General features: G+C 29.1%; 1 protein-coding gene across 2 annotated transcripts; it reads right to left on the bottom strand.

The window, feature by feature from the left end:
* Window positions 1-147: 147 nt before the first annotated feature.
* LOC128864600 (protein rhomboid) lies at window positions 148-27,389 on the bottom strand. Of its 2 annotated transcripts, XM_054104351.1 has the most exons (4): window positions 26,953-27,389; window positions 1,014-1,157; window positions 640-819; window positions 148-574 (listed from the first exon to the last, which is right to left on the bottom strand). In XM_054104351.1, the coding sequence occupies exons 1-4, from the start codon at window positions 27,121-27,123 to the stop codon at window positions 341-343; spliced, it is 729 nt and encodes a 242-aa protein (XP_053960326.1). In that variant the 5' UTR covers window positions 27,124-27,389; the 3' UTR covers window positions 148-340. The 2 variants fall into 2 exon arrangements, with proteins under 2 accessions (XP_053960326.1, XP_053960327.1); XM_054104352.1 differs by lacking the exon at window positions 1,014-1,157.
* Window positions 27,390-27,888: the final 499 nt, after the last annotated feature.

The following is a 27,888-nucleotide window of genomic DNA, read 5'->3' as shown; positions in this document are numbered from 1 at the left end:
TTCGCGCGTTCGATTTGCAATAAATTTTGTATTATTTGTGCGAGACGATATACAAGACGATATACCCATACACCATGAAAACCTAAACATTTACGTTCCCATTTAGGAAAACTGCCAAATATTTTTGAGAAATGAAAAAATGCATAATTTTATTGGCACGGAATACTAATGCTGGCTTACATTATGCGAACGATCCAAATGAAATGAGCAAACAAATTCAGTTACACAAAAAATACACGCACACATGGACACATATGTCGATGCAATGGTTATAAAAAATGATTATAAGCAAAATGTATGTACACACATACATACATATGTTTATGAAAGTTTATATTATTTAAGTATTTGACAAATGACAGTCGGCGCAATACCCTTGACCTTTGACAGGACTGTAGAGTAAAAAACCAAAACAAAGTCCAGTCAGGCCGCCAGCAATGTGTGCCTCCACACAAATACGAGGGTTCATGTTGTGATTAACCAGGTAATGGAAAGCGGTAAACCCAACATCGCTGAGGCACAGAATGAACAGCGACACAATGCGCAGGTAACGATGCGGCAATTGGCGGTAATTCTGTTAAGTAAAAATATGAAAAACAGCAATTGCTTAAATACTCTTTTATGTTCAACGCGACCCACCTTCATCAGATGTGGCACATGACTCGCTAGTAGGGCATAAACACTGGCCGACGCGCCCAGCAACGACAGTTCAGGCTGAGAATATGCTGTAGCCAACGATCCTGAAAGTCCGCCAGCAGCATAAATGAAGCCTACTTCCCAGTGGCCCTGCTCGCTCTCCAGACAAAAGCCAATCATGCACTGTAAACAGAGAATGAAAGAAATGGGGAAGCGTGAAGAATGATGTGATGTTTTCTTTTGGAAAAGCAAATAACAACCGATTTGTTAGTCATTTATTCGTATTCGCAAAGTCATTTATTAGGCGCATCAACACTCACAGAGAGCCAATGAACTCTGGTGGATTACAGCTACAAGTATATAGCCTGAGTACTTGCCTGTAGCGACACATTCAGCAGCAGGTGTATGAAATCAGAATGTAGCAAAGCGTAGGTGAAGTAACGCCAATAATCGTAGGGATGTCCGGGTATAAACATGAGGCGCTGATAGATGCAGTCATTGGCAATGTAAAAAAGTGCCAGCTGTGATTTCGAAAGAGTAAATAGTAGAACAAAGTTTTAAGTGTTTTGCATGAGACTCTTTTTGTGGTGGTTAGCAATTAGGTTATGCAACTCTGGTGGAATTACGAAAGTGATTAAGCAAAATTGTTGGTTGGAGTGGTTGTCCACTGTGGGGCACACTCATAATCATAGCCCATTGTGATGCTGCGTGGAGGGATATTAGTAAAATTGCAAGTAATTTTATGCGAAGCAGTGGAATCGAACTCAAGCTCAAACACAGCTGTAGTGACTTAGTGGGAAGAGGCTTTTGAGTATTTGGCTTAAAATATTTTATATGAGAAACTTTTTCTTGCCAATAATTAATATCTACCTTCGGAGAAATTGGAACTGGTTTCAATCCTGAAACCTTATAAATAAATAATTACTTTAATAATATTGCCTTAATACATAATTCAGTTTTAAAAATGTTGAGAACCGTACGGATAATGAGAAGCAAAATTTTGTAAAGTAGAATATTGATAGTATACTGCATTTCACAAACAAGAATTTTATTAAGTGGAGTTTCACAACATAGAATTAGAACTAAAGAATATTGTGCTAAAAAATTTCGCACCTAACCCATAGGCAAAATTAGTCAATCTTTGGTGCTTCGAAAGTTTTGTCTTTATATTGAACTAGCAAACCCGGGCACACTAAAATAGAATAGATATGGTTTAGAACAGAAAAGATATGGTTTTCATATTATTTATTTCTTTATTCTTTATTCAAGCGCTTTGGCATAAACAATATTTTTTGTTTTTCTATTTGTTTTTGAGTAAATATATAATGTTGTTGGCTTCCCAACACGTGAACAGCTAACGTATAGTTGACTATGGGTGAATACTGGTTCTTCTAAATTCATCCCGCATATTTCTAAAGTTTGCCCTTGTGATTTATTGATAGTTATTGCAAATGCTAAACGAATGGGCAGTTGGAAACGCTTGAATTCAAATGGCAATTCAGGTGGAATCATTGGAATTCTTGGTATTAGAACGTCTTCATTCTTGAATTTACCAATTAAAATAGGTGCTTGGATAACATTATTCATCAATCGTTTGACTACTTCATTTTGTTCTTGACGTTCTTCTGATGTCGCGTTATTCCGGGCATTTCTCATGCGCCTATTATTATTTGTCGAACGACCAATGTGATTTCGTGATTGTCTTGGCATTTGTATTGTAATAAACATGATTGTAATTATGGTATTCTGAGATTTTAAAACATGTTTATTTTCAATTTTGTGGATTATATTTTCGATGCATATGTGTTTAAAAGCCCAAGTCTCTTTTCTTCTGAAAATTGTTGACAATTTGCATGATAAGACTATTAATTTTTTCATCAAAGTTACGCATTTTTCGTGCTCTTCCTTTGCATCCTTTAACAATTTCTTTTGTTTTTTCATTTTTTTTTTTGCCATTTTTTCACTCATGGTGTATCGTAGCTTATCGCATATGAACCGAAAAAAGTCCACAAAACATAATTTCATTTGAACATTCGGATTTCACATTAAATTCTCAAATTTCGTAAGAAATTATTCACTGTTCCAAAATCCACTCCAAAAAAATTCACAAAAAATGTTTACACTTTGCACTTGCGTCTTCTCCTTATGGCGTCCAAATCAGAAAGAAATATTGACACATTGTAACTCACACTGTCAATTTGACAGTTCAGTTCCGCCCCAAGCGTTAAAAAAGTAAACGACATTATGGCTGGTTCAAAAGAACGCTGTACCCGTTGCCAGTGTTCCGAATTACAACCAAACTTTACGAAACCCATTTTCAATACTTACTTAACAATGTGTAAGTTTGGTTTAATTCGGTGCAAAGACACGGCGGGTCCACGTTTTGGCATATATTTCGAGACCCTAGTCATCAATAGGTATGAAAATTACCCCGTATTAAAGCACTTATGAACAGTATTCATTTGATACCCATATTGTACATACACAACCAAAGGTTACCCGCGTCCACGTTTTGACCTATATCTCGAGACCCCAGTCACGGAGCGGCATGAAAAATACTCTGTACTAAGGCATTCACCAACAGCTTTCATTTGATATTCATATTGTACAAACACATCCTAGGGATACCCGGGTCCACGTTTTGGCCTATATTTCGAGACCCTAGTCACGGAACGGTATGAAAAACACTCTATACTATAGAAATTATCAACAGCTTCCATTTGCTACCCATATTGTACAAACACATCCTAGGGTTACCCGGGTCCACGTTTTGACCTATTTCTCGAGACCCTGGTATCCGATTCTTAAAATTTCAAAACACAAACCTTCTCCACATGTGTCTCTTCAATGTGGCAAAGCTTGGTTAAAATCGGTTAAGCCATTCTTCGTAAAGTTCATCACAACGCGAAAAACGGCTGAATTTTTATATATACAATATATAGATTACTTTGAAGACGGGCTTGTTTTTCTGGGCTTCAGTATGCAATGCCATATAAATGCTTCCTTTCCTAATATAATCTTATATGTATATTAATAGAAATGGAATTAAAATATGGAGAGCTGTTAGCAGCCCGCCTGAAAATATGTTTGCAAGCTCTCTATGGGCTTGGGGTAGAGATATTCATAGAAGTCGGAATTATGTTCCAAATAGATTCATACTCTGACGGTATCATAAATAATTTCTTTATTAAATGTGCACGCTGGGATCGAAATGTTCCGAAGAAAACTATTTGCGATCTGACATATCGAAGTATCTGGATTTTATTTGCAAATGCGCCCAAAAGTCTGCTGTACTTTCGTTCTCGCCGATGCGCGATATGTGGTTTGAGAAAGCGCAGAAAAGATGGAGCTCCATTCATTCATAGCTATTTCGAAAGCCCTTTGGCCCCAGTACGATATACGAAGGACTTAGAAAGTCCTTTGGACTCCTCGTCATTCAATTTACAAATTCGTACCTGTGTTTACCGTTCACTGAACGATCGGCATAAACGAGGCAGAGCTAGGGTTACCATTTAACCCCCATTGCAGAAGCTGTGGGGACCTTTCAGAGAAGGAGACTGTAGAGCATTTTCTCTGTAAATGTCCGGGCTTGGCAGCTAGACGACTAAGGTCCCTGGGCGCTCCTTTCTTCGACAGTCTAGGGCATTGCGCCAACCTAAATCCAATCAATCTCCTCTAACAGCTCTGGCTGGCTGTAGATATCTGCCTGTTGGACTTCTCATAATGGTACCGAAACGGCGCTTTAGTGGTACTTGAGGAGTGCCTGTCCGGCATTTCAATCATTTCACCTACCTACCTTGAGAAGGGAATGGATAAAAATATATCGTGGAAAGGAACATGAGAGGACTTTTTAAAATGATTTTTGGCACAGCTTTAACTTTGAGGAACTATTAGCAGTATGTATATCCCCGGGTACAACGCGATATCAAAAATATTAAAATTTTAATATTTTTATTATTTTAATTCAAAATTTTAACATTTTTACCATTTAACTAATTTTTTTAACTTACAGTTACTCAAAATTTTAACATTTTTTAACATTTAACTCATTTTTTAGCTTATATTATCTCAAAAAATAAATGTTAAAATTTTGATGTGGGTCGATGAGTCCAACCCTAAATTATAGTTACTCGTAGTTAATATTTTTAAGATATTAAAGATATCTATTTTTGATGTACTCGTAATCAATATTTGAGGTTGGTACAGTTAAAATTTTGAGTTGAGTCGATTATTATTGATTGATAATTTTAAATATTTATTATATATAATAGAATCTATAAATAGAATAAGCATAAAGTATACTTGCAAGATAAGCACTGGTCTGCACAAGACCGAAGAATGAAATACTGTTGAATATGTTCACTTTGTGAACCGTTGACGGAGTCAACATGAGTCACAAACTGCAAGATAAGCATAATATTTGATCTAGAATATTCAATTAAGCTTTTATACATCAACACATGTTTCGACTCTGTCGAAACCGTTTGACTTTGTCAAACATGGTTACAAGTGCAGTAAGTATTTAGCGTTAGAAGAGGGTAGACGCAAAATAATTGAAACTTTAAATTTGAACTCTTTGAAGTTCAAATTTATAAAATTTACCCAATATTGGTTCATAATTTAAATCTCTTATTAAATATGTTATTGGATTAGATGGATAAATTTTACTAATATAAAATATTTCTCGAGTCCAATTATTTTTATATTTGTTTTCAAATTGTTTTTTATGTGATTGAATTCTTACTTTTTCTCCAATTTTAAAAACTGGTTTTTCTAAATTGTTTCTATTAATTTTAAAACAATTATCAAAAATTAATTGTTCATTTTTTTCATTTACTTCACAAGGTTTCATACCAATAGTTCTATGTACATCTTTGTAATTATATTCATATAATATTTTATCAATTACATCAATCCAATTAGTATTTTTCTGAATTTCAAATCGTATTTTTAGTTTTTCATTAATGGTTCTATTAAATCTTTCTACAATTGATGATTTCTTTTCACTAAATGTTTGATATATGTTAATATTGTATTTATCTAAAACTTCTTGGAAATGTTTATTTAAAAATTCTTTACCAGAATCTGTATGAAGTAATTTTGGTGCACAACCTGCTTTTTTAATAATATTTAAAAATGCTTCAGAAGTTGTTTTTCCATCTTTCTTTTTTAATGGTTCTATATAAGCAAATTTAGAAAATGTATCAATTACATTAAGCATATATTTGTATCCTCTATTAATTCTAACATTAACTGTTGTCATAATTAGTAAATCTGCTGCCCACCATTGATGGATTATATAAATATAGAAAAATATTAGATATAGTTTTTGATGAAAAAAATGAAAAATATAAAGATTTCCAAAATAAATGGAATTGATAAAAAATATTATTCAACAAAAATTTAAACATTTTTTATAATTCAAACATTTTTTATACTGTAAAGAAAAATTCAAACATTTTTTTATATCTACCATCATTTGTTTCTTGTTCTTTGTCTATTACTAAAAATCCAAACTGTTCTTTCCAACATTGAATACACATATTTTTTAAAATATCATAATCAATATCATTACAATGGTCATTAAATATGTGTTTCAGATTAGTCTTATCTTGTTTAAATATAATTATATAGTTTGCATTATCTCTTATCAATTGTTTAGGAATTTTTGAATATGTTTGACATAAATAAAAACAAGAAATGTTATTGTGTCTACCATAAGCAAAATAATTGGAAATATTATCTTGTTGTTCTGTAGAGATATCATCAAATATTATTACAGAATATTGTTTAATATTTTCAGGTGTTGGTAGAGATTGAATTGATAAACATTTTATATCTTTAGATTCCAAATCATTTTTAACACACAATTTATTGAATTGAATTATCATATCTTCCAAAAATTTATATTTTTCTTGATAACAAGTTTTTGAACAAATTATTATATCAGAATAATAAATCTTTGATAATATATTTAATAATACATTTGTTTTTCCGCAATTACTTGGTCCACAAATAATTGCTCTAATAATATTCGGAAATATTTCATTTAATCTTTTTATTGGTTTATGAGTATCAAAATTTTGAATAGTTAATTTAATTTTATTATCTAATTTAGTAACTTTTAAATGACCATCCATAATTTAGAATTTTAATATAGATAAATTTTTTTAATCTATTAATATAATTAATTACATATTTATTTCAATTAATTTTTAGGTAATTTTAATTTTATAAAAATTTAAAAAAACAAGTCAAACATGCATCACTTGATTTGTTAGTGGATTATATGAATAACTATCATCACTAATAATTAAACAGTGAACGACTGTATTTGATGGAAAATCTTCTGTCCATTTAAATTCAATGTTAATATCAATAGCAGCCTCTTTAATTACCTCATTCTGTTTAGATGTATCAATGCATATTATTGGATATTCTTTTAAAAATGTATCATAATTAACTATTGGTAAATTATTTATACTAGAACCATAATATGAATTTTTAAAATCTAGAAACATATTATATAATGTATCAAATTTATTTTGATTAATAGATAGTTGCATATCATAGTTTGGATATCTATTTGTATTTAATTTAACTACAAAATTTTCTAAATTACAATGGTCAAATTTACTATTGTCTTTATAATTATTCTGATTTCTTAATGTTTGAAATGCAATAAGAAAATATCTAGGTTTAGCACTAGATGATGTTATATTCCAGGTATAAGTCTTTACAGCTGGAATTGCAGTAGTACAATAGTATCTCCAATTTCTAAAATACATTTGAAAATTTGTATTATTTGAAATATTTTTATTAATTTCATGATCAACTTCAACCGAAAATTTAACATGAGGCATTCTCCATATAATTTGATTAATATCAATAGAAAAAGTATGATCACTTAAACTAATATACTATCAACAATTAAACAATTTGTATCATCATTTGATCTTATTAATTCTAATTTTTGATTAATTCTAAAAATGAAATTTTTGTAATCATCAAAAAACCCAATTAATATACATAATGGAATGCTAACAGAAAAATAACCTTTCTTATTACAAACACTACCTTTATTTACAACTTGCCAACCAGCATTATTTAATGATAAATCATTAGAAAATGATGCTAAGCCTTTAATTGTTGTTGTTATTCCAGGATTTTCAATTTTATCAATTTCAACTGAATTAATAAAATATGTAATTTTACTAAACAGATTTATTATACCATTATTCACAAAATTTATTTTATCAGGATTAAGTTTATCTAATATTTTACCATCTTTATCTTTAGCAATAATTTGACCTCTAATATTAAGTAAACGATAGCGTGATGCTGGCTCCAAAATTGGCGACCCTGGACGCAGGGGGAGTAGAAAAGGCTTCTTTCTGAACAGAACGCCTACTTGGATCTCCTCTGCCTACGATGAAATACTGCCGTAGTCCCGGGGCAGAGGAAACATCCGGGAAGGAATGGGGAGGGATTGTTTTAGTGGCTACACCATTCGACGCAGTAGACGACGGTTACTGTAAGTGCGAAGGCATTTTGAACCCTACCTCACCGCCAAAAAAAAAAAAAAAAAAAAAAAAAAAAAAATATTAAGTAAACTTTTTGATGGTAACGTTTTAATGTCTTGATTATTAATATTTATTTCTATTGGTCTTCCATATTCATTTAATAGTGTAGAATTAGATGGCAAATGTTCATAAAAGTCATAAGATTCGATACCTTTTTCTTCTTTCATTTATTTAACTAAAAAATATTATTAAAAATTTACTAATATGTTTTGACTAGGTCGAAACCTATGTTTAAAATAATTGTAGTCTTGCATTTAATTGTCTTATCAAATTATAAAAAAACATTATTAATAGAATAATAATTAATTAGTACCATTGAAATGTATTCATTTTGCATTATTTTATCTATTCCATTTGAAATAATAAAATCTATTTTTGAAAATTGATTATTTTTATCAAAATTGTTTTTACAATTATTCATTTAATGCAATAGAAAAAATCCTAAATATTTTTAATATTTTTTTTTTTTGTTAATCTTTTTACGTTCATTTTCAATTACCCTTTTTTGCGTATCTAAATATATTGCATAAAATATAAGAATTGCAATTACAATAAAAATTACAATAGAAATTAATTTTAATAAAGACGGATCCATTATGACACATCTACATCCTCCATTATATTTATTATTAGCATCAATTATGTATAACTGTGATATACAATTATTTTGATATGGAATAATATTTACACAAGTATTCATTTATTAACAATATTTTTTTTTATTTCATTTTACTTACACTTTTCAATAAATCATTGAGTTTTTGTGTTGTAATTTTTTTATTTACTAGTCCAATCTTCATTGTTTTAGATTCTTCAATAGCTTTTTGTCTTTTAATAAAATTGTTCTTATATTTTTCAGCTAATGCAGCATTTTCTTTTTCAATGCTATTTATAAGGTTATTATGTTCTGATTCAAGAATATCATAATTTACTTGTAACTCATACATATCATCATTTAATTTGCCAATAATTTCTTCATAACTCATTAAACTAAATTCTAATATAGCTTTCTCATTTAATAATTCATTTACTAATATTTTATTTGATTCTGAATGTAATTCAATATTATAATCTTTAATATTTTTAACACTTTTCATAATACAAACAGCATATTCATGCCATACATGATCATTATTTTTAAGTGCATCATTTAAACAGTGAACAAAACCACTTCTATTATTAAACTGAGACTTATGTTGCCTAATAAATTCTTGTGTTTGTTTAACCTCTTTTTCTATTTCTTCTTTATTTAATAGTTTTATACTAGATCCTCTTAATTTCAAGATAGGCACATCAGTATTTGTTTTAAATTCTTCAATTGTATGTATATTCGACATTTATTATAATAAAAATTTTTAATATTTTTTTATATTGAAACACTAAGAAAAATATAATTATTTTAAAAAATTTTTTCATAAATAAATTAAAATGAATAAAATGTATAAGAATATAACTAATTTATACAATCATCCAAGCCCTTCTACTAAAACTGTTTCACCACTTGTATCACTACAAGGGAAAACAAAAAGTTTTAGAAATTCAAAAAATATTCATATTCCAAAAAATGCTAATGAACTTAAACAAATTAGAGAAAGAAATTTAGCTATTAATTATTTAGAACAAGCTAGTACTTTAAAATTAACTAAAGTAAAATTTTGCGAACAAAATCATATTTCACGCGATTCTCTTAATAATGGACTTAAATTACTTGGTATTGAAATTATTGGCAAAAACACTAAAAATGAAGACAATTCTCGACAATTCTCGACAAAAGAAGACAATTCTGGACAGACTAAATCAAATAGTTTAACAGAGGGATTTTTAAAGAATGTAACTAAAATAAATAAGAAAAATAAAAACGAATTGTCTAATATTAATAAAAAAGTTGATGATGATATTTCAAGTTTACCTTCAGTTCATGATTAATAATTATCCAAATAAATAAATAAATACATCACATTTTCTATTATAATAAATGGTACGATATTATGGTAGTGGTATTATAAATAATCTTATAAATAATCTTCCATTTGAATTACATTCTCCAGGATATAATTATTTAGGACCTGGTACTAATCTTGAATTAAAACTTGAAAAAGATATACATCCAATTAATAAATTAGATGAAGCAGCTAAAGAACATGATATTGCATATTCTAAAAGTAACGATATAAAGAAAAGACATGAAGCTGATAAAATTTTAGAAGATAAAGCATGGTCAAGAGTTTCAGCAAAAGATGGTAGTTTATCAGAAAAAGTAAATGCATATTTAACTACTAATGCTATGAAATTTAAAAGAAAAATGGGTATGGGTTTGACAACTCACAATTCATCAACTGAAGAATTGATAAATGTTGACTCTGTTAACGGTTAACAAAGTGAATATAATAAAAATGAGAATAAAGATAAAATTTATTGTATTCCAAAATGTGGACGATACATTAAATATCCAATATCTCTAAATGAAGATCAACAAAAACAAGTTTATGATGCTATGAAAAATAAAACAGATATTACTATAAAATTAGAACCAATTCAATTACAAAGAACTGAAGAAAGTGTAATGAATGAAACATATTTACCATTAACTAGAAAACAAATTAATTCTATAAAAAAACATTTAGATAATAATAAAACTACTTTTAAAATTTTTATATTAAAATTATCTATGTCCCAGTTACAAAGTTTTAATAATGAAAAAATTGGTGGATTTTTACCAGCACTATTACCATTTATTCCAGCAATAGGAGCTGCAGTTACTGCAGGAACAACATTATATAGAGCATATAATGATAAAAAAACTAACGATAAATTATTAGAAGAAAAAATTCGTCATAATAAAGCATTAGAAGAAAAAAATATAAAATCTGGTAATGGTATGCTACTTAAAAAATCTGGTAATGGTATGTTACTTAAAAAAAATTTGATTTTGAATTAATTCCAATTAAACCATTAAGTAATTATGATTTAAAAAAATATGCTAGAAAATTTAATATAGCAAATTTTAGAGGTGTATTCATGAAAGATAGATTACCAAAAAAGATAAAAGATATAGAATGTGGAATAATAAATTTAGATAATAATAATGGTAATGGTACACACTGGGTAGCATATAAAAAATATAATAATCATATTTTTTACTATGATTCCTTTGCTATAAATAAATTACCAATATTAATAGAGAAATATTTCAAAACTAATGAAAATACTGTAATTTTTAATAATAATATTGATCAAGAAATAAATGAAATAATTTGTGGTCACCTATGTTTAAAATTTTTACTTAATTAAATAATGCCGACTATATCATTAGATGGAAATACTTCAATAATTTCATGTAATTTTGATGAACCAATAATTTTAGATAATAAACATATTTCAACAGAGTCAAATGAAGTTAAACATGATTTTGAAATGTGTTTGCTTAATTTTTCTACTTATAATTCTATACCGAATATATCTGAAAAATTAAAAAATAATATTTTACATTATATTTTCGAAGGAAATGATTCACAAGATAATTTACATACAATTAACAGGGTTAACAAAATAATTACATTTCCAACTGGTTCATATGAAATAAATGATATAAACAATTTTATAAAAGAGAAAATAAAGGGTATTACTATTAAACCAAATATGACAACATTAAAAGTTGAAATTAAAAGTGATTATATTATTGATTTTACACAAAAAAATTCCATAGCTTCATTACTAGGATTTAGTGAACAAATTATTCAACCTAATACATTAGTATCATCTGATTTACCAGTAAATATTATGAATGTTAATTCTATTAGAATAAAATGTAATATTGTAGGAGGTAGTTATGAAAATAATAAACAAACAAATATTATTCATGAATTTTTTATTAATGATAAACCAGGTGAAAAAATAAATGAAATACCTAAAAATTTAATATACTATCCAGTAAATACAAATACTATTAGAAACATAACTATTTATATTGTTGATCAGGATAATAATTTAATTGATTTTAGAAAAGAAAAAATTAGTATAAGATTAAATATTAGAAATGTAAATTGATATAAATTTAAAAAAAATGTTTGTTAATAAATTGGAAATAATGAGTGAAATTATGATTCTGCAGGAAACAGTTTCCGAAGGAAACATACCAAAACAAAGATTATATCATAAAATGGTAAATGGTGAAAGAATATGTTTGTCTATTATAGATGGTAAAAAAATATGTTTTTCATGTTTAGAAGAGAAACCTATTTCTAATTTTATTTCGAATAAGAGATATTGTAAAAACTGTTACAATCAAAAAATTGCATATTATAACTCATTACCATCAAGATTTGAAAGATTAAAGTGTGAATGTGGAATGTGGTATACAGTATCACATAAAAAACGTCATTGTAATTCTCAATTTCATATTAAATATATTAATAATAAAGAAAATAATTAACAATTTATTATGAAGTAACGAAATTAATTTCTAATTTACATCACACCACATCATATTTAATATTTAAATATTATTTATTGGCGATAATTCAAAATATTTAAAAAAAATGTTTCTATATAAATAAGGAAAAATTAAGTAAAAATATCAAATAAATAAAAATGAATTCATTTAATATTAAAGAATTGAAATCCAAAAATTTAAAAAATCTAAAAAAATATATTAGAGCAAATAAACATATTTTTCAATTGCCAAAATATTGGTATAATAAAAATAAAAATAGTTTATTAAACATAATAAGTGTTTTAATAGAAAAGCATAATAATGATGTTATTCAAAATATACTTCAAAATTTTGATGATTATGATTTTGATATTATTGATATTCAAGAAAAACAAATTAAAAATGGTTCATGTTTTAACAATATGGTTGCTGATTTAGAGTTTACAAATAATGAAGAATTTAATATTAAAAGACATTTAGAATTAATAAAAAGAAATTGTTTCAAATATTTTTTCAAAGGTTTTAAAAAATATAGTAATTTTAAAGTGTCTTTAGGAACAGCGGTAATTCTTACGACTATTAATAAAAAAACTAATGAAATTGAAGAATATGAATATTGGTATAGATCAGAAATACATTATGTTAATAAATTAAACTATACAAAAGAATTTTATTTAATGATAGAGGAAATAAATAATAAATTCTCAGAAAAATGTTCAAAAAAATCTGCTACTAGCTTTGTTAGAATAGTAAGAACACATATTAGTAGAGATAAGTCTCAAATTCTTGCTGGATCATATATTCCATTTACTAATAGAAATTGTGTTAATATTAAAAATACTGATAATAAATGTATTTTATATTGTATCTTATATTTTATTCATCAAGATGAAATTGTTAAAGATCCTCAAAGACCAACAAAATATAAAAAATATCTTGAAGATTTAGAAAATGATGATAAATTTAAAAATCTAAATTTAGAATTTCCATTTATAATTAATGAAGAAAATGTTAAAAAATTAGGAGATTATTTTAATATTACCATGAATTTTTATCATTATGATTCAGAAAAAAATGATGATGAATATTACCAAATTCAATTAATGTATAAAAGTAACTCTTTTCGTAATTTCGTTAATGGTTTGCCAAAAAAACATGTTAATATTATATATATAGAAGAAAATATTACAGAAGAAACATACAAATCTCACTTTGTACTACTTAAAAATGTATCTGGATTTTTAAGTGGTAAAATTCACAAGTATGATAAGCATCTACAAATTTGTAATAAATGTTTTATACATTTTGAAAAATCTGATGAATTAGAAGAACATATAAAAACATGTTATTTATTAAAAGATGATAATAATATACTTCAATATATAACATTACCTAAAGAGGGTGAAAATATTTTAGAATATAAATCCATTGGAGCAGAACTATTTCATCCATATACTTTATATGCTGATTTTGAATGTACTTTGGAAAAAATTAATAAAAAAAAATCTGGCAAATGTAAAAATACAATATTACTTCATGAACACATTCCAAATAGTTATGGTATTTATAACACTTATAATAAACAATATATTTCAAAGAATACTTCTAATAGAAAAGTTCTACTGAAATCATTCTTAGATAATTTAATAAAATATGCTAAAGAATATAATAATGTTAGAAAATTGAATAATATAATTCAGGATAAAGAATCGATATTAAAGTTTGATAATACTAAAAATTGTGAACTTTGTGATATTTCATTTTCTGAAGAAAATAAAAAATGTTGGGATCATGATCATGCAACTGGTAAATATAGAACGGCTTTATGTAATAAATGTAATCTAAAGTTAAAGATGCCAAAATTTTTACCAATTATTATTCATAATTTAAAAGGTTATGATTCAAAATTATTTCTAAAATATTTAGATGAATTTCATCCTGAAACTGAAACTAGTGTTCTAGCAACGAGTACTGAAAAATTTAAACAAATTAAAAAACCAGTTATTGTAGATGAAAATAAATATTTAAAATGTAAAAATGAAAAATGTAAATATCAATATAATTTAAAGACAAGAAACACTTGTCGTAATTGTAATTCAACAGATTTAGAATTATATACAGTTGCCGAAAAAATAGAATTAAGATTTATAGATTCAATGGAATTTATAAATACTTCATTAGATAAAGCTGTTAAAAATTTATTAGATGTTAATGATATATATTGTGTAACATGTAAGAAAATAAGAAATATAGATTATGTATCTTATAAAGTTGGTAAAAATACTGTGAATAAAATATATGCTTGTAGTATTTGTTCAGTTTGTAATACTAAAAATATAAAATATATTAATTTTGATCATTTAGAAAACTTTAATAATATTTTTAAGGATTTATCATTAAAAGATAAATGTTATTTACTTAGAAAAGGCGTATATCCTTATGAATTTATTGACAATTATAAAAAATTTAATATAACAACACTTCCAGACTATAAAGATTTTAAGTCATCATTAAATGGAAATATTAATATTAATGATTATAAATTTGCAAATAAATTTTGGAAACATTTTAATTGTAAAACATTTAGAGACTATCATAACTGGTATTTGAAATTAGATGTTATACTTTTAAGTGATGTATTTGATAATTTTAGAAAAGAATGTTTTAAAAATTATAATTTAGATCCTATACATTATATAAGTTCACCACATTTAAGTAATTCATCTGCTTTAAAATTAACCAAACAAAAATTAGAATTATTAACAGATCAAGATATGTATGAATTTTATGAAAGTGGAACTAGAGGTGGAATATCACAAATTGCACATAACTATGCTAAAGCTAATAATTGTTATTATTACGATGATATTGTAGAACAAGTTTATAAATTAAGTAAAGAGGAAGCTTCTCTTAAAGGTATATACGATTCTAAAAAATTAACAAGTTATATTTTATATTTAGATGCAAATAACTTATATGGATGGGCCATGTCACAAAAATTAAGTGTTGGTAATCATGAATGGTTAAATGAAGATGAAATTAAATATTTTTGTAATATTGATAATATTTTAAATAAAGATTTTGATGATGGTGATATTGGATATACATTAGAAGTTGATATAAGTATTCCTCCGGAATTACACAACTTTTATAATGATTATGCTCCAGCACCTCATCATTATGTTCCACAATTTGAAGATTTATCACCAAATCAAACAGACTTAATTAATAAAGGGATTGGTAGTAAACCAAATGATAAAATTAAAAAATTAATGTGTACGTTGTTACCAAAGAAAAATTATATAATTGATATAAGATTATTAAAAGAATATTTAAATAATGGTGTAATTTTAACTAAAATTCATAGAGGTATTAAATGTAGACAAGAAGCATGGTTAAAAAATTATATTGAAAAAAATACAACACTTAGAAAAGAAGCTAACAACGATTTTGAAAAAGATTTTTTCAAACTTATGAATAATAGTGTATATGGTAAGCAAATGGAAAATGTTAGAAATAGACTTAATGTTAGAATAGTTAAAACTGAAAAAATTATGAGAAAACTAATAAGTAGAAATACATATCAATCAAGAAAAATAATAGATCATAATATGTGTGTAGTGTTTGGTAAAAATACAAATATTAAATTAAATAAACCTATCTTTGGAGGTCAAAATATTTTAGATTTATCAAAATTATTAATGTTTAAAATGTATGTACAACTGAAAACTAAATATGGTAATAGAATGAAATTATTAGGAACAGATACTGATTCATTTATTCTTTATTTTGAAGGTAAACATATTGATGATGATTTTGATATTTATTCTGAAATGAAAGATGATCTAGATAATTATGATACCAGTGATTATATAGATAATTTTCCAATTGAAGATTTAAAATCTAATATTAATAAAAAAGTACCAGGAAAATTTAAAGATGAATATAATGGAATTCCAATTAGAGAATTTTGTGGACTTAGAAGTAAAATGTATGCATTTAAGACCGATGTTTGTGATAAAAAAGTTTGTAAAGGAATAAAGAAAAATAATATTAAAAAGTTAACAATTGAAGATTATAAGAATTGTTTAATTAATTTAAAAAATAAAAATGAAACTGTTCATAATATTTGATCATATGATATGAAACTATATACTACAGAAGAAAATAAAATAGGATTATCACCTTATGATGATAAGTTTTATTTCAATAAAAAGTTGAATAATAATGATAACGATAAGTTAAATAAGACTTACAAATTACCCTGGGGACATTATAAAATAAGAAATGTAGGTAACTAAAACGAACCCCCTCTCTACTATACATTAATATTAACTTAGATTATTTTAAGTATTTTGATATTGACAAAGTCAACAGTTTCTGAAGGAAATATTTAAATTATTAATTACATTAGATTAAGTTTTTTTAAATTGTTTATATTAATATTTTTTTTTTTTTTTTTTTAATTTTTTCCATTTAGATAAGTAAAATTTTTTAATTATTTTTCAATTATATTTGTTTTAATCTGTAGTTTACTTTTTTCAATATCTGATTCAATATTTAATTCACTTTTTTCAATATCTGATTCAATATCTGTTTCAATATTTGTTTCAATTTCTTCAATATCTGATTCATTTTTTTCAATATCTGTTTCAATTTTTTCAATATCTGTTTCAATTTTTTCAATAGTTGATTCACTTTTTTCAATATCTGCTTCAATTTTTTCAATAGTTGATGCAATTACTTTAAGAAATGTTTCCATAGCATCTACTCGTTTAATTATATTAATAATATTAGACTTATTATGATTTATGTTCTTTTCTAGTTCTGCAACTTTTTTTTGAAGTAGTTGATTTAAATCTACTAATTCACTAATACTCTCTTTTGATTGATCAATATTTGAACGATTTTTTTCAACTTCATTTTCTAACGATATTATTCTATTAAGAGAATATTCATTAGACAAATTTAATTCTGAAAAAGATTTTTGTCCAAACTTATCAATTCCCATTTATTAGAAAAAAAAATTTTTAATTTAATTAAACAGTCAATATGTTTCCTTCGGAAACCGTTGACAGAGTCAACATATTTTCTTCTCTTAATTCCTCAATAATATTCATAATTTCATTATGTATTTCTGGACTATCATTTCCTGCATTATACTCGCCTATTAACAAATTTAATCTATCTTTTAATTCATTAATATCATTCCAATAAACACGTTCACATTGTGAACGATTCGCAAAACGAACATATTCAGTAGGTAAACTAGTTTTAATTTTAAAATTTTTTAATGATTTTGAAAGATTATTTTTTGAATTTAAACCAGATCCTACTTTTTCTTTTATAATTTTATTTTTAATCAATATTGGTCTAATAAAATTCATATATTTATTTCCAACGCTAGATTTAATACGTTTAGAACTTTTGTCATTATTTTGCATGTAAGCATATGTTGATAATATAATTTCTTCATAATTTTGTAAATCATTATTTGTTACAGCTGTTGATGGTTCTTTTAAAGTTATTAATTCCCATAACCCTTTTGTTCCATTATAAGTTTTATTATTTAAAATAATATTATTATTACTAATTTTTACTTCAGTATTACCAATCCATAAATCTTTTCCATCTTCAGATCTTAGACCAAAAATATTGTCACATAATTTCATATCAGAATTATTTAAATTTAAATATTTCATTGCCATATTTCCAATTTTTTCTGAAATAAATTGTACTGGTGTAGATAACGTTTCATTTGCACTACGCAAAAGAGCGTCTTTTGATGTTGATGGAGTCAACTGTTCGCTTCGTGAACATGTGCTAGTTGTTGGTGTACTTTCAACTAATTTTTGTTTGTTTGTTTTTCTAATTGGTGATAGTTGCTTTTCGTTAAATTCATTAATTTGTAAATTCATATTATTGTCAAATGGTTTCGACTCCGTTGAAACATGTTCACTTTGTGAATGTCCATCTATTGTTTTTTTATATGATTGATTTGATTGATTTAAATCTACTATTAAATTTTTAAAGCAATCATTTAAATTGAGAACATTAATAACTGATTGATTTAATGGTTGAATAATTGCTTGAAGATCTTCATTAATTTTTTCTTGTTTTATTACTTTGTTTAAATTAAATTGTTGAAGTTTATTTTTTAAGTCTTTTTGTGTTTTAATATATTCTTTTAAAACTTTATCTGATATCATTGTTATTTAATTAAAATAAATTTTAAATATTTTTGAAATGGATAAAGATGAATTTATTGATGCTAAAAATAATGATTTTAAAATAGCAAAAGAGTTGCATAAACCAGTAAGAAAAAATTTTGAAAGAAGAAAAATTATTACTAAAGGTATAAATGAATTATGGGCAGCAGATTTACTAATTATGACAACAGTTAATGTTAGAATTAATAGAGGATACAAATATATGCTTAATGTAATTGATACATTTTCTAAATTTGCTTATATAGAACCATTAAAAAAGAAAGATGGAAAAACAACTTCTGAAGCATTTTTAAATATTATTAAAAAAGCAGGTTGTGCACCAAAATTACTTCATACAGATTCTGGTAAAGAATTTTTAAATAAACATTTCCAAGAAGTTTTAGATAAATACAATATTAACATATATCAAACATTTAGTGAAAAGAAATCATCAATTGTAGAAAGATTTAATAGAACCATTAATGAAAAACTAAAAATACGATTTGAAATTCAGAAAAATACTAATTGGATTGATGTAATTGATAAAATATTATATGAATATAATTACAAAGATGTACATAGAACTATTGGTATGAAACCTTGTGAAGTAAATGAAAAAAATGAACAATTAATTTTTGATAATTGTTTTAAAATTAATAGAAACAATTTAGAAAAACCAGTTTTTAAAATTGGAGAAAAAGTAAGAATTCAATCACATAAAAAACAATTTGAAAACAAATATAAAAATAATTGGACTCGAGAAATATTTTATATTAGTAAAATTTATCCATCTAATCCAATAACATATTTAATAAGAGATTTAAATTATGAACCAATATTGGGTAAATTTTATAAATTTGAACTTCAAAGAGTTCAAATTTAAAGTTTCAATTATTTTGCGTCTACCCTCTTCTAACGCTAAATACTTACTGCACTTGTAACCATGTTTGACAAAGTCAAACGGTTTCGACAGAGTCGAAACATGTGTTGATGTATAAAAGCTTAATTGAATATTCTAGATCAAATATTATGCTTATCTTGCAGTTTGTGACTCATGTTGACTCCGTCAACGGTTCACAAAGTGAACATATTCAACAGTATTTCATTCTTCGGTCTTGTGCAGACCAGTGCTTATCTTGCAAGTATACTTTATGCTTATTCTATTTATAGATTGTGAGATCAACATTGCTTGCTTTGCATACTACTCAACTATAATTACATTACTTCAGAATATACGGTTTAGATGAGTTGGTTAAGCAGTTGGAATTGTAACAATAATTTTGTTGCAAGTTCAAATCTGACTCAAAGACTCTTGTTTTGTGGAGTTCGTCGTTTTTTTTGAAAGGTACTTTAAAAAATAAATGTTAAATATTTTGTAATAAATATTTAAAATTATCAATCAATAATAATCGACCCAACTCAAAATTTTAACTGTACCAACCTCAAATATTGATTACGAGTACATCAAAAATAGATATCTTTAATATCTTAAAAATATTAACTACGAGTAACTATAATTTAGAGTTGGACTCATCGACCCACATCAAAATTTTAACATTTATTTTTTGAGATAATATAAGCTAAAAAATGAGTTAAATGTTAAAAAATGTTAAAATTTTGAGTAACTGTAAGTTAAAAAAATGAGTTAAATGGTAAAAATGTTAAAATTTTGAATTAAAATAATAAAAATATTAAAATTTTAATATTTTTGATATTGCGTTGTACCCGGGGATATACATACTACTACTATTCAATTATCAACATTCGACCTTTTCGTTATAATTGGAGTGTTCGCGTCAAGAAAAAACGGAAAAAGCTTAACTTGAAATTAAATGAGCTATAAGGCATAAAATACCATTAGGTCGAAGTGCAAATCTCGTAGAAAATCTATCAAATAAGCTAAAACACTTCATTGGTGGGCGCTCAAGCTCATCAATCCACAACAAATTACATATTTACAAACAAGCACTAAGATCGGTTCGCACTTACGGTATACAATTTTGGGGATGCGCCAGCCAAAAGTACTTCGCCTCCATTCAAGGTCTGCAATACAAATTTCTGCGAAGCCTAGTAAACGCGCCATACTAAATAAGAAATAGCGACCTTCATCGAGTTCTTGGCATATCAACTGTGACTGAGGTAGCGAAGCAATTTGCCTTGGCTCACACAGCAATTAAAAATCATGTCAACGATGCAGCAGCAAGCTTACTTCGGCTCAATTCTGCTCGAAGACGTATAAAACGCACAACGGTAGCAGACCTTATGGAGAGCGAGTAGCGATTATATTGTTATTGTATAAGCAAATTGAAATGGCAGAATAGCTTGTAATAAACCTTTCGTAAGCGCAAGGCAAAGAGATTGCAGTTCGCGCGTGACGATCTAAATAGAACACCAGCATTTTGGAGGTCCGTTTTTTGCAGACGAGATAAAAACAAACTTATTTGAACCAGACCGTAGAGCTTTATATGGTGCGATGCCAATACAGAGCTCAAACTCCAAAATTTGCTAGCTACTATAAAACCCGGCGGTGGCAACGTAAATGTTTGAGCTTGCACGCTACCAAATGGAGTTGAAAAGTCGACTTTTATCGAAGAAACAATCAGGAAATATGTTTATTTAAAACTTCTGCAAGAAATTTATTTCAAAGGCTTGAAAGTTACAAATGAAAGATGGCTTTCGATTTTATAAACGACCCTAAGCACAAGTCACAAATAATACAAACTTGGTTAATATATAAATGTACCCACATTGTTAAAACTCCTGCACAATCATCGGATTTGAAAGTCATCAAAAATTAGTTGTCGATTTTGAGGACAAATATAAGAAAATATTACGTCCAGAATAAATTTAATCTCAAAAAGGCGATACTTGACGAGAGGAACCAAATTAATACAGAATACACCAAAAAATCGGTTGACTCCATGTCACCTGGACATCAAGCTGTAATTTTTATTAAAGGATACCCAACGAAGTGCTAAATACTTTAAAATTAAAAAAAATTTAAACAAATAGTTGCCCTTTCTGAACTGCATCATTTAAGCTGGCGTTAATTCTCTATTTTTTTTGTTTTTTGTCGTTACAATAAAATGAGTGGAGCATTTTTTGTATTAGATGCGCAACTAAGTTCCCGCTGTTTGTCAATAGATGCCGCTACACGGCGTGGTAGACGATTCTAATAGGACTATCAATAAGTTCGTGCGGTTTTACAACAGATGGCGTAACTTGATTATTATTCCATCGATCCACATTTCCAAACATTCATTGGAGAGCTACTGTCGTAAGGCACAAACGTCAGTATAAGTTTTTTATTTGAAGCGTAAACAACAATATTTTTACCACACTTGAAAATGTCGAATTTCGTGCCAAATAATGTGTTTTTGCGGGGAATTCTTCTTCATTATTTTAATATGAAGAAAAAAGCAGCCGAAAGTCATCGTATCTTGGTGGAAGTTTATGGTGAGCATGCTCTATCTGAGCGAACGTGCCAGAAGTGGTTTGCACGCTTTAAAAGTGGTGATTTTGGCTTGGAAGACGAAGAACGCGAGGGTGCGCCGCCAAAGTTCATGGATACCGAATTGGAGGAATTGCTCGATCAAGATCCGGCTCAAACGCAAGAAGAGGTTGCAAAAACTTTGGGAGTTGATCAATCAACCATTTCCAAACGTTTAAAAGCCATGGGAATGATCCGAAAGGTAGGCCATTGGGTGCCGTATGAATTGAAGCCAAGAGACGTTGAACGCCGTTTTATGGCATGCGAACAACTGCTTCAACGGCACAAAAGAAAGGGTTTTTTGCATCGAATTGTGACTGGCGATGAAAAGTGGGTCCATTACGACAATCCAAAACGTCGGGCAACGTATGGATACCCTGGCCATGCTTCAACATCGACGTCGGCGCAGAATATTCATGGCCTGAAGGTTATGCTGTGTATCTGGTGGGACCAGCTGGGTGTTGTGTATTATGAGCTACTGAAACCGAATGAAACGATTACGGGGGATGTCTACCGACGACAATTGATGCGTTTGAGCCGAGCACTGCGAGAAAAACGGCCGCAATACGCCGATAGACACGACAAAGTTATTTTGCAACATGACAATGCTCGGCCACATGTTGCACAAGTGGTCAAAACATACTTAGAAACGCTCAAATGGGATGTCCTACCCCACCCGCCGTATAGTCCAGACCTTGCGCCATCCGATTACTATCTCTTCCGATCGATGCAACATGGCCTGGCTGACCAGCACTTCCGTAATTACGATGAAGTCAAAAAATGGATCGATTCGTGGATTGCGGCAAAACCGACCGAATTTTTCACAAAGGGAATCCGTGAATTGCCAGAAAGATGGGAAAAAGTAGTAGTAAGCGATGGACAATATTTTGAATATTAAATTTGTAACCATTTTACGTCAATAAAGTTTCAAATTTTGAAAAAAAACCGCACGAACTTATTGATAGTCCTATTAACATAACCTAAACGTCATAAACCAAGCTTAGACATATGGTAAATAAACTGCTTCGACACATTGGTGATTTTTTTTTTGGTGTCATATACTTTTGGTTTCGTGAAAATGTCTGATTTTGTGCCGAATAATCGACATTTGCGGGAAGTGTTGATTTTCCTCTTTCATTCGAAAAAAACGACGGCTCAAGCGCATCGAAAGCTACAAAAAGTTTATGGAGATGCTGCTTTAAGTGAAACAATGTGCAGACAGTGATTTTAATGTTGACGACCGTCCGCGTGAAGGAATACCAAAAACCTTCGAAGACACTGAATTGGAGGTATTGCTCAATGGGGATCCATGTCAAACGCAAGAAAAGCTTGCTGAACTTGCTTCAGTTTTAGAGGTTACCCGCCAATCCATTTCCAAGCGATTGCATGCATTGGGAATGATTCAGAAACAAGGGACTTGGGTTCCTTATGAGTTAAAACCAAGGGATATTGAACGTCGTTTTTTCGCCTGTGAACAACTGCTCCAGCGGCAAAAAAAGGAAGGGTTTTCTTCAACGCATCGTGACGGGTGATGAAAAATGGATTCATTACAGTAATCCAAAGAAAAGAAAGTCATGGAGAGTTCTCGGTCATGCTTCTACATCGTCGCCTGGGCCGAATATTCACGCTGCGAAGGTTATGCTATGTATTTTGGTGTAACCAAGTTGGTGTTATTTATTATGAACTGTTAAAACCAAGCGAAACCATCACTGGGGATCGGTATCGACTTCACTTGATGCGATTGAGCCGAGCACTGCCCGAGAAGCCGCCGCAATACGCGAAGAGGCATTAAAAAGTGATTCTATAGCATGACAACACTCGGCCGCACGTTGCAAAACCCATTAAAACCTACCTGGAAACAACGAAATGGGAAATCCTACCATACCCTCCATATTCTCCAGATATTACGCCGTCCGATTATCACCTGTTCCGATCGATGGCACATGGTCTAGCTGACCTGCAGTTCCATTCATATGAAGACATCAAAAAATGGCTTGATCCGTGGATAGCCTCAAAAGATGAACAGTTTTACCGCGACGGTATACGAGATCTACCAGAAAGATGGGAAAAAGTAGTAGCCAGCGATGGGAAATACTTTCAATGATTCACTTGTAACCACTTTTTCAGAAAAAAGTTTTATTTTCATCAAAAAACAGCGAGAACTTAGCTGCGCACCTAATACTTTATGTCCAGAAATGAAATAAAGCAAAATAAATAAGAAGTCTGCATACTCTGTTTTCCATTTTCGCAGAATATTATGAAATATAGAACACTTTACAAATAAAAAATAGTTTAAAAAACTAAAAAACACGCTTTTATTGCTAATCGAACTAAAAAGTGGAAAATAAATTTTAATGACAAAGAGACCTATAATGAAGTAATAGCAAATCGAACGATCAGTTATAGTCAACTACCTCAGAACAGAATTATAACAAAAATTAAGATACAAATAGAATAATTCAAATTAGAGTTAAAAGCGTGGGATGCTGGATATAGTAAATATTACAATCATTCTATTGGCAACTACCTATGTACAGAGGGTTATGAAAGTGAAGCAAAATGCATCCCACGCTTTTAACTCTAATTTGAATTACTCTATTTGTATCTTAATTTTTGTTATAATTCTGTTCTGAGGTAGTTGACTATGACTGATCGTTCGATTTGCTATTACTTCACTATAGGTCTCTTTGTCATTAAAATTTATTTTCTACTTTTTAGTTCGATTAGCAATAAAAGCGTGTTTTTAGTTTTTTAAACTATTTTTTAATTTTTACTTTTTAGTTCGATTAGCAAAAAAGCGTGTTTTTTAGTTTCTTTAAATTATTTTTTTTTATTATGAATGAAAATTATTGTTATCATTGCAGTCAGTGAATAAATGATTCGATATATTCGTGTAATATTTAATTCCTTTCTTATCGACTATGAGTCTAAAGCTATGCAGTTATCGGCCGTGATAAAGAAGTAATTGGGATGAAGAACTTATTTCGTGGAGGTAGCCTGAAAAACTGATTTACAAGAATAAATAAAGATTTTTCATTTTACAACCAAATTCACCTTACTTTTTGCCTACAGTAAAAAAAGAAAATATTAATCCTGGCAATCCTAATAAGGATAATGGAAAACTTTTATCAAATTATTGCATTGCCATCGGTCCTTGATAGGTGTGCAAAATTTCAAGTCGATCAGATTTTTAGAAGCCAGTGAAAATTAAGCTCAAAGATTCCGTTACATACATACATATAAGTGTGTTAAAAAATGGTATCTGTATGCATATAAAGTTTATGGAATTTGACTACGCCAACTTTACATGGAATTAACTGCAAGTCTTTGACTTAGCCGCAAACTGTCCCCGCTGACGCACGCAATGAAAATGAAAGTGACGAAAATAAGTGGCAGTATCGATGCCATCACAGTAACGCAACTTACTGATTTGCCACAGCAATTGCACCAGACAAGCCGACAGTCAAACAAGCAGCTGCACTCATTTTAACAGTACTGTTGCATGTAGGCTGTACTAAGTGGCATAAAAAAGGTAAACAAGGTACGCACAGGTAGACCCATTACTTCATAGTTGATTGCCTGCCATAACACAAATTCAATTGGAGAGTGCGGCAGATGAGTTCCTCTGTGTGTGTGTGCGCTTACAACCAATTGTGTCAACAGCTAATGTATGGCTGCTGTGGCTAATGGAACGTCAACAAAAATAAAGCTGGGGACTACTTACACACGGCGCAGCGAAACTCATGTGGCTACAAAGCACTGAAGCAGCAAATAAAAACCAAATCAGGTCAGTTGCCACAGTGAATTATGGGCAATTTGGCAATGTGGCACAACACATATTTTTATATATAATATTTACTGCAATTTGTTGCCAAAAGTTATGTAATTTTATTGATAGAAGCTTGCACTCGCGTGCTATAATTTTTGCTAGTGCAGATGTTTGTGAGTGCAGGGCGCAGCGTACAGAATCCATCTTCGGTTAGAATATCAGCGCAAAAAAAGCATACATAATTCGGTTAAAATGTGTTGCAAACACAAAAGCCAATAACCACAAATATTGTATTTACAATACCTACAGAGCCACTCACATACACAGCGATCAATCAATACGCACACATATGTGTACAGGCGTACACTTGTAGTTGCTGTACAATCAAGTGGATCAGCGCAACCACTTCAAAAGTGAACTGTGTTGCGGTTATTGTTTATTTCTCCAATTGTGAAATATGTAATTAATACGAACAATGTGCACAATTTGTTGTTGTTGTTTGAGTAGCTGTTGTTTACTTCATACGCAAATAGATTAAATGGAAAGTGCAAATCAGCAACAAGAAGAAAAGAAAAACCAAAAAAGCAAGAGTAATGACTTTCTTATGTTCTACGCAGGCGCACACACGCATATATTTACGCACACATATTCACGCACACATATATACATTTTTACGTAAAGAATCAGCGCCAAACTTGAAGGCAGCCATGTGTTGCTCATACGCCCATGTGGCACCACGGAGTGTTTTTGGTTGTAATTTTTTGGTATTATTTTGAATAGAGAGATGGATGCATGCAATTGAAAATTATTTTCAATAAAATTTCGCACTTCACCTGCACACTACACATTATGATAATGAACCACGGTACGCGCCACAAGCGTTTACGCTCCGTTAAGTCGTCAATGAAGACTTTTGAGATTGGCGCTGCACTATTTTGCATGAGCAGCGGCTTGGCAGCAGCTGGAGTGGCACTACCGGCAATATTAACACTATTCAGCTGCATGGTGTCTCATATGTGGCATGCCACATTGAAAACGTTGAGCGATTGAATTTAATGCCTGCCACCTCACTCACTAACCCCCGTAGAGCTGGTGCAAATATGAAAAGCACTCGAAAAGTCTAGCAATTGGTCGCACCCCTAGCCGGCTAAGCGTATAAGCGCTTTAACGATCGTAATACACACGCCACTCGACTGCTGCTTACTACTTCTTTTACTTATTTTTCTTCTGACTTCTGTACTTCATTTTCTCTGCGACGCGTACACCTACAACGCCGCCACACAACTGATCAAGCGGTGCGAATGCTCATCGATTAATGATCGGCGCCGATCGGCGTTGGCTGCAAAACTGAGGAAGCGTAAGACGGTGCGCATGACAAGGCATTTGCTTTATTTCTCGCTGAAATGTGTAAAAGAATTTTCATTGTTCCTGAGAGGATAGTGAAAGCAGCGCGAAAGAATTGATATGTGAGAGTGTTTTGTTTTTAGATTTTCGCAAAAATTAAAAGTTGGGGCAGGAGGGGAAATGCATGCAAACACGTGTGGTCGTTTATGGTGCAGCACAAGCATACACACATACACACACGCAAGTGAGAGCTACTTACATTTTTAATCTACGAAGCTCAAAGGCCACAAGATTACAAACATCCAGCTCTTGTTCGCAGAAGTCTAAATGACAAAAACAAGAGACAAAGTTTGAAGAAATACATTAAATTTTTATGAATTTAGTTCGTTTTAAATTGTTTCATGTATAAGCAGTTCAAAAACACA

The sequence above is a fragment of the Anastrepha ludens genome, chromosome 5 (assembly GCF_028408465.1).
Source record: "Anastrepha ludens isolate Willacy chromosome 5, idAnaLude1.1, whole genome shotgun sequence".
In the NCBI taxonomy this organism is placed as follows: domain Eukaryota; kingdom Metazoa; phylum Arthropoda; class Insecta; order Diptera; family Tephritidae; genus Anastrepha; species Anastrepha ludens.
The sequence above is the reverse complement of the archived record's forward strand: the minus strand, read 5'-3'. Positions and strand labels throughout refer to the sequence as shown.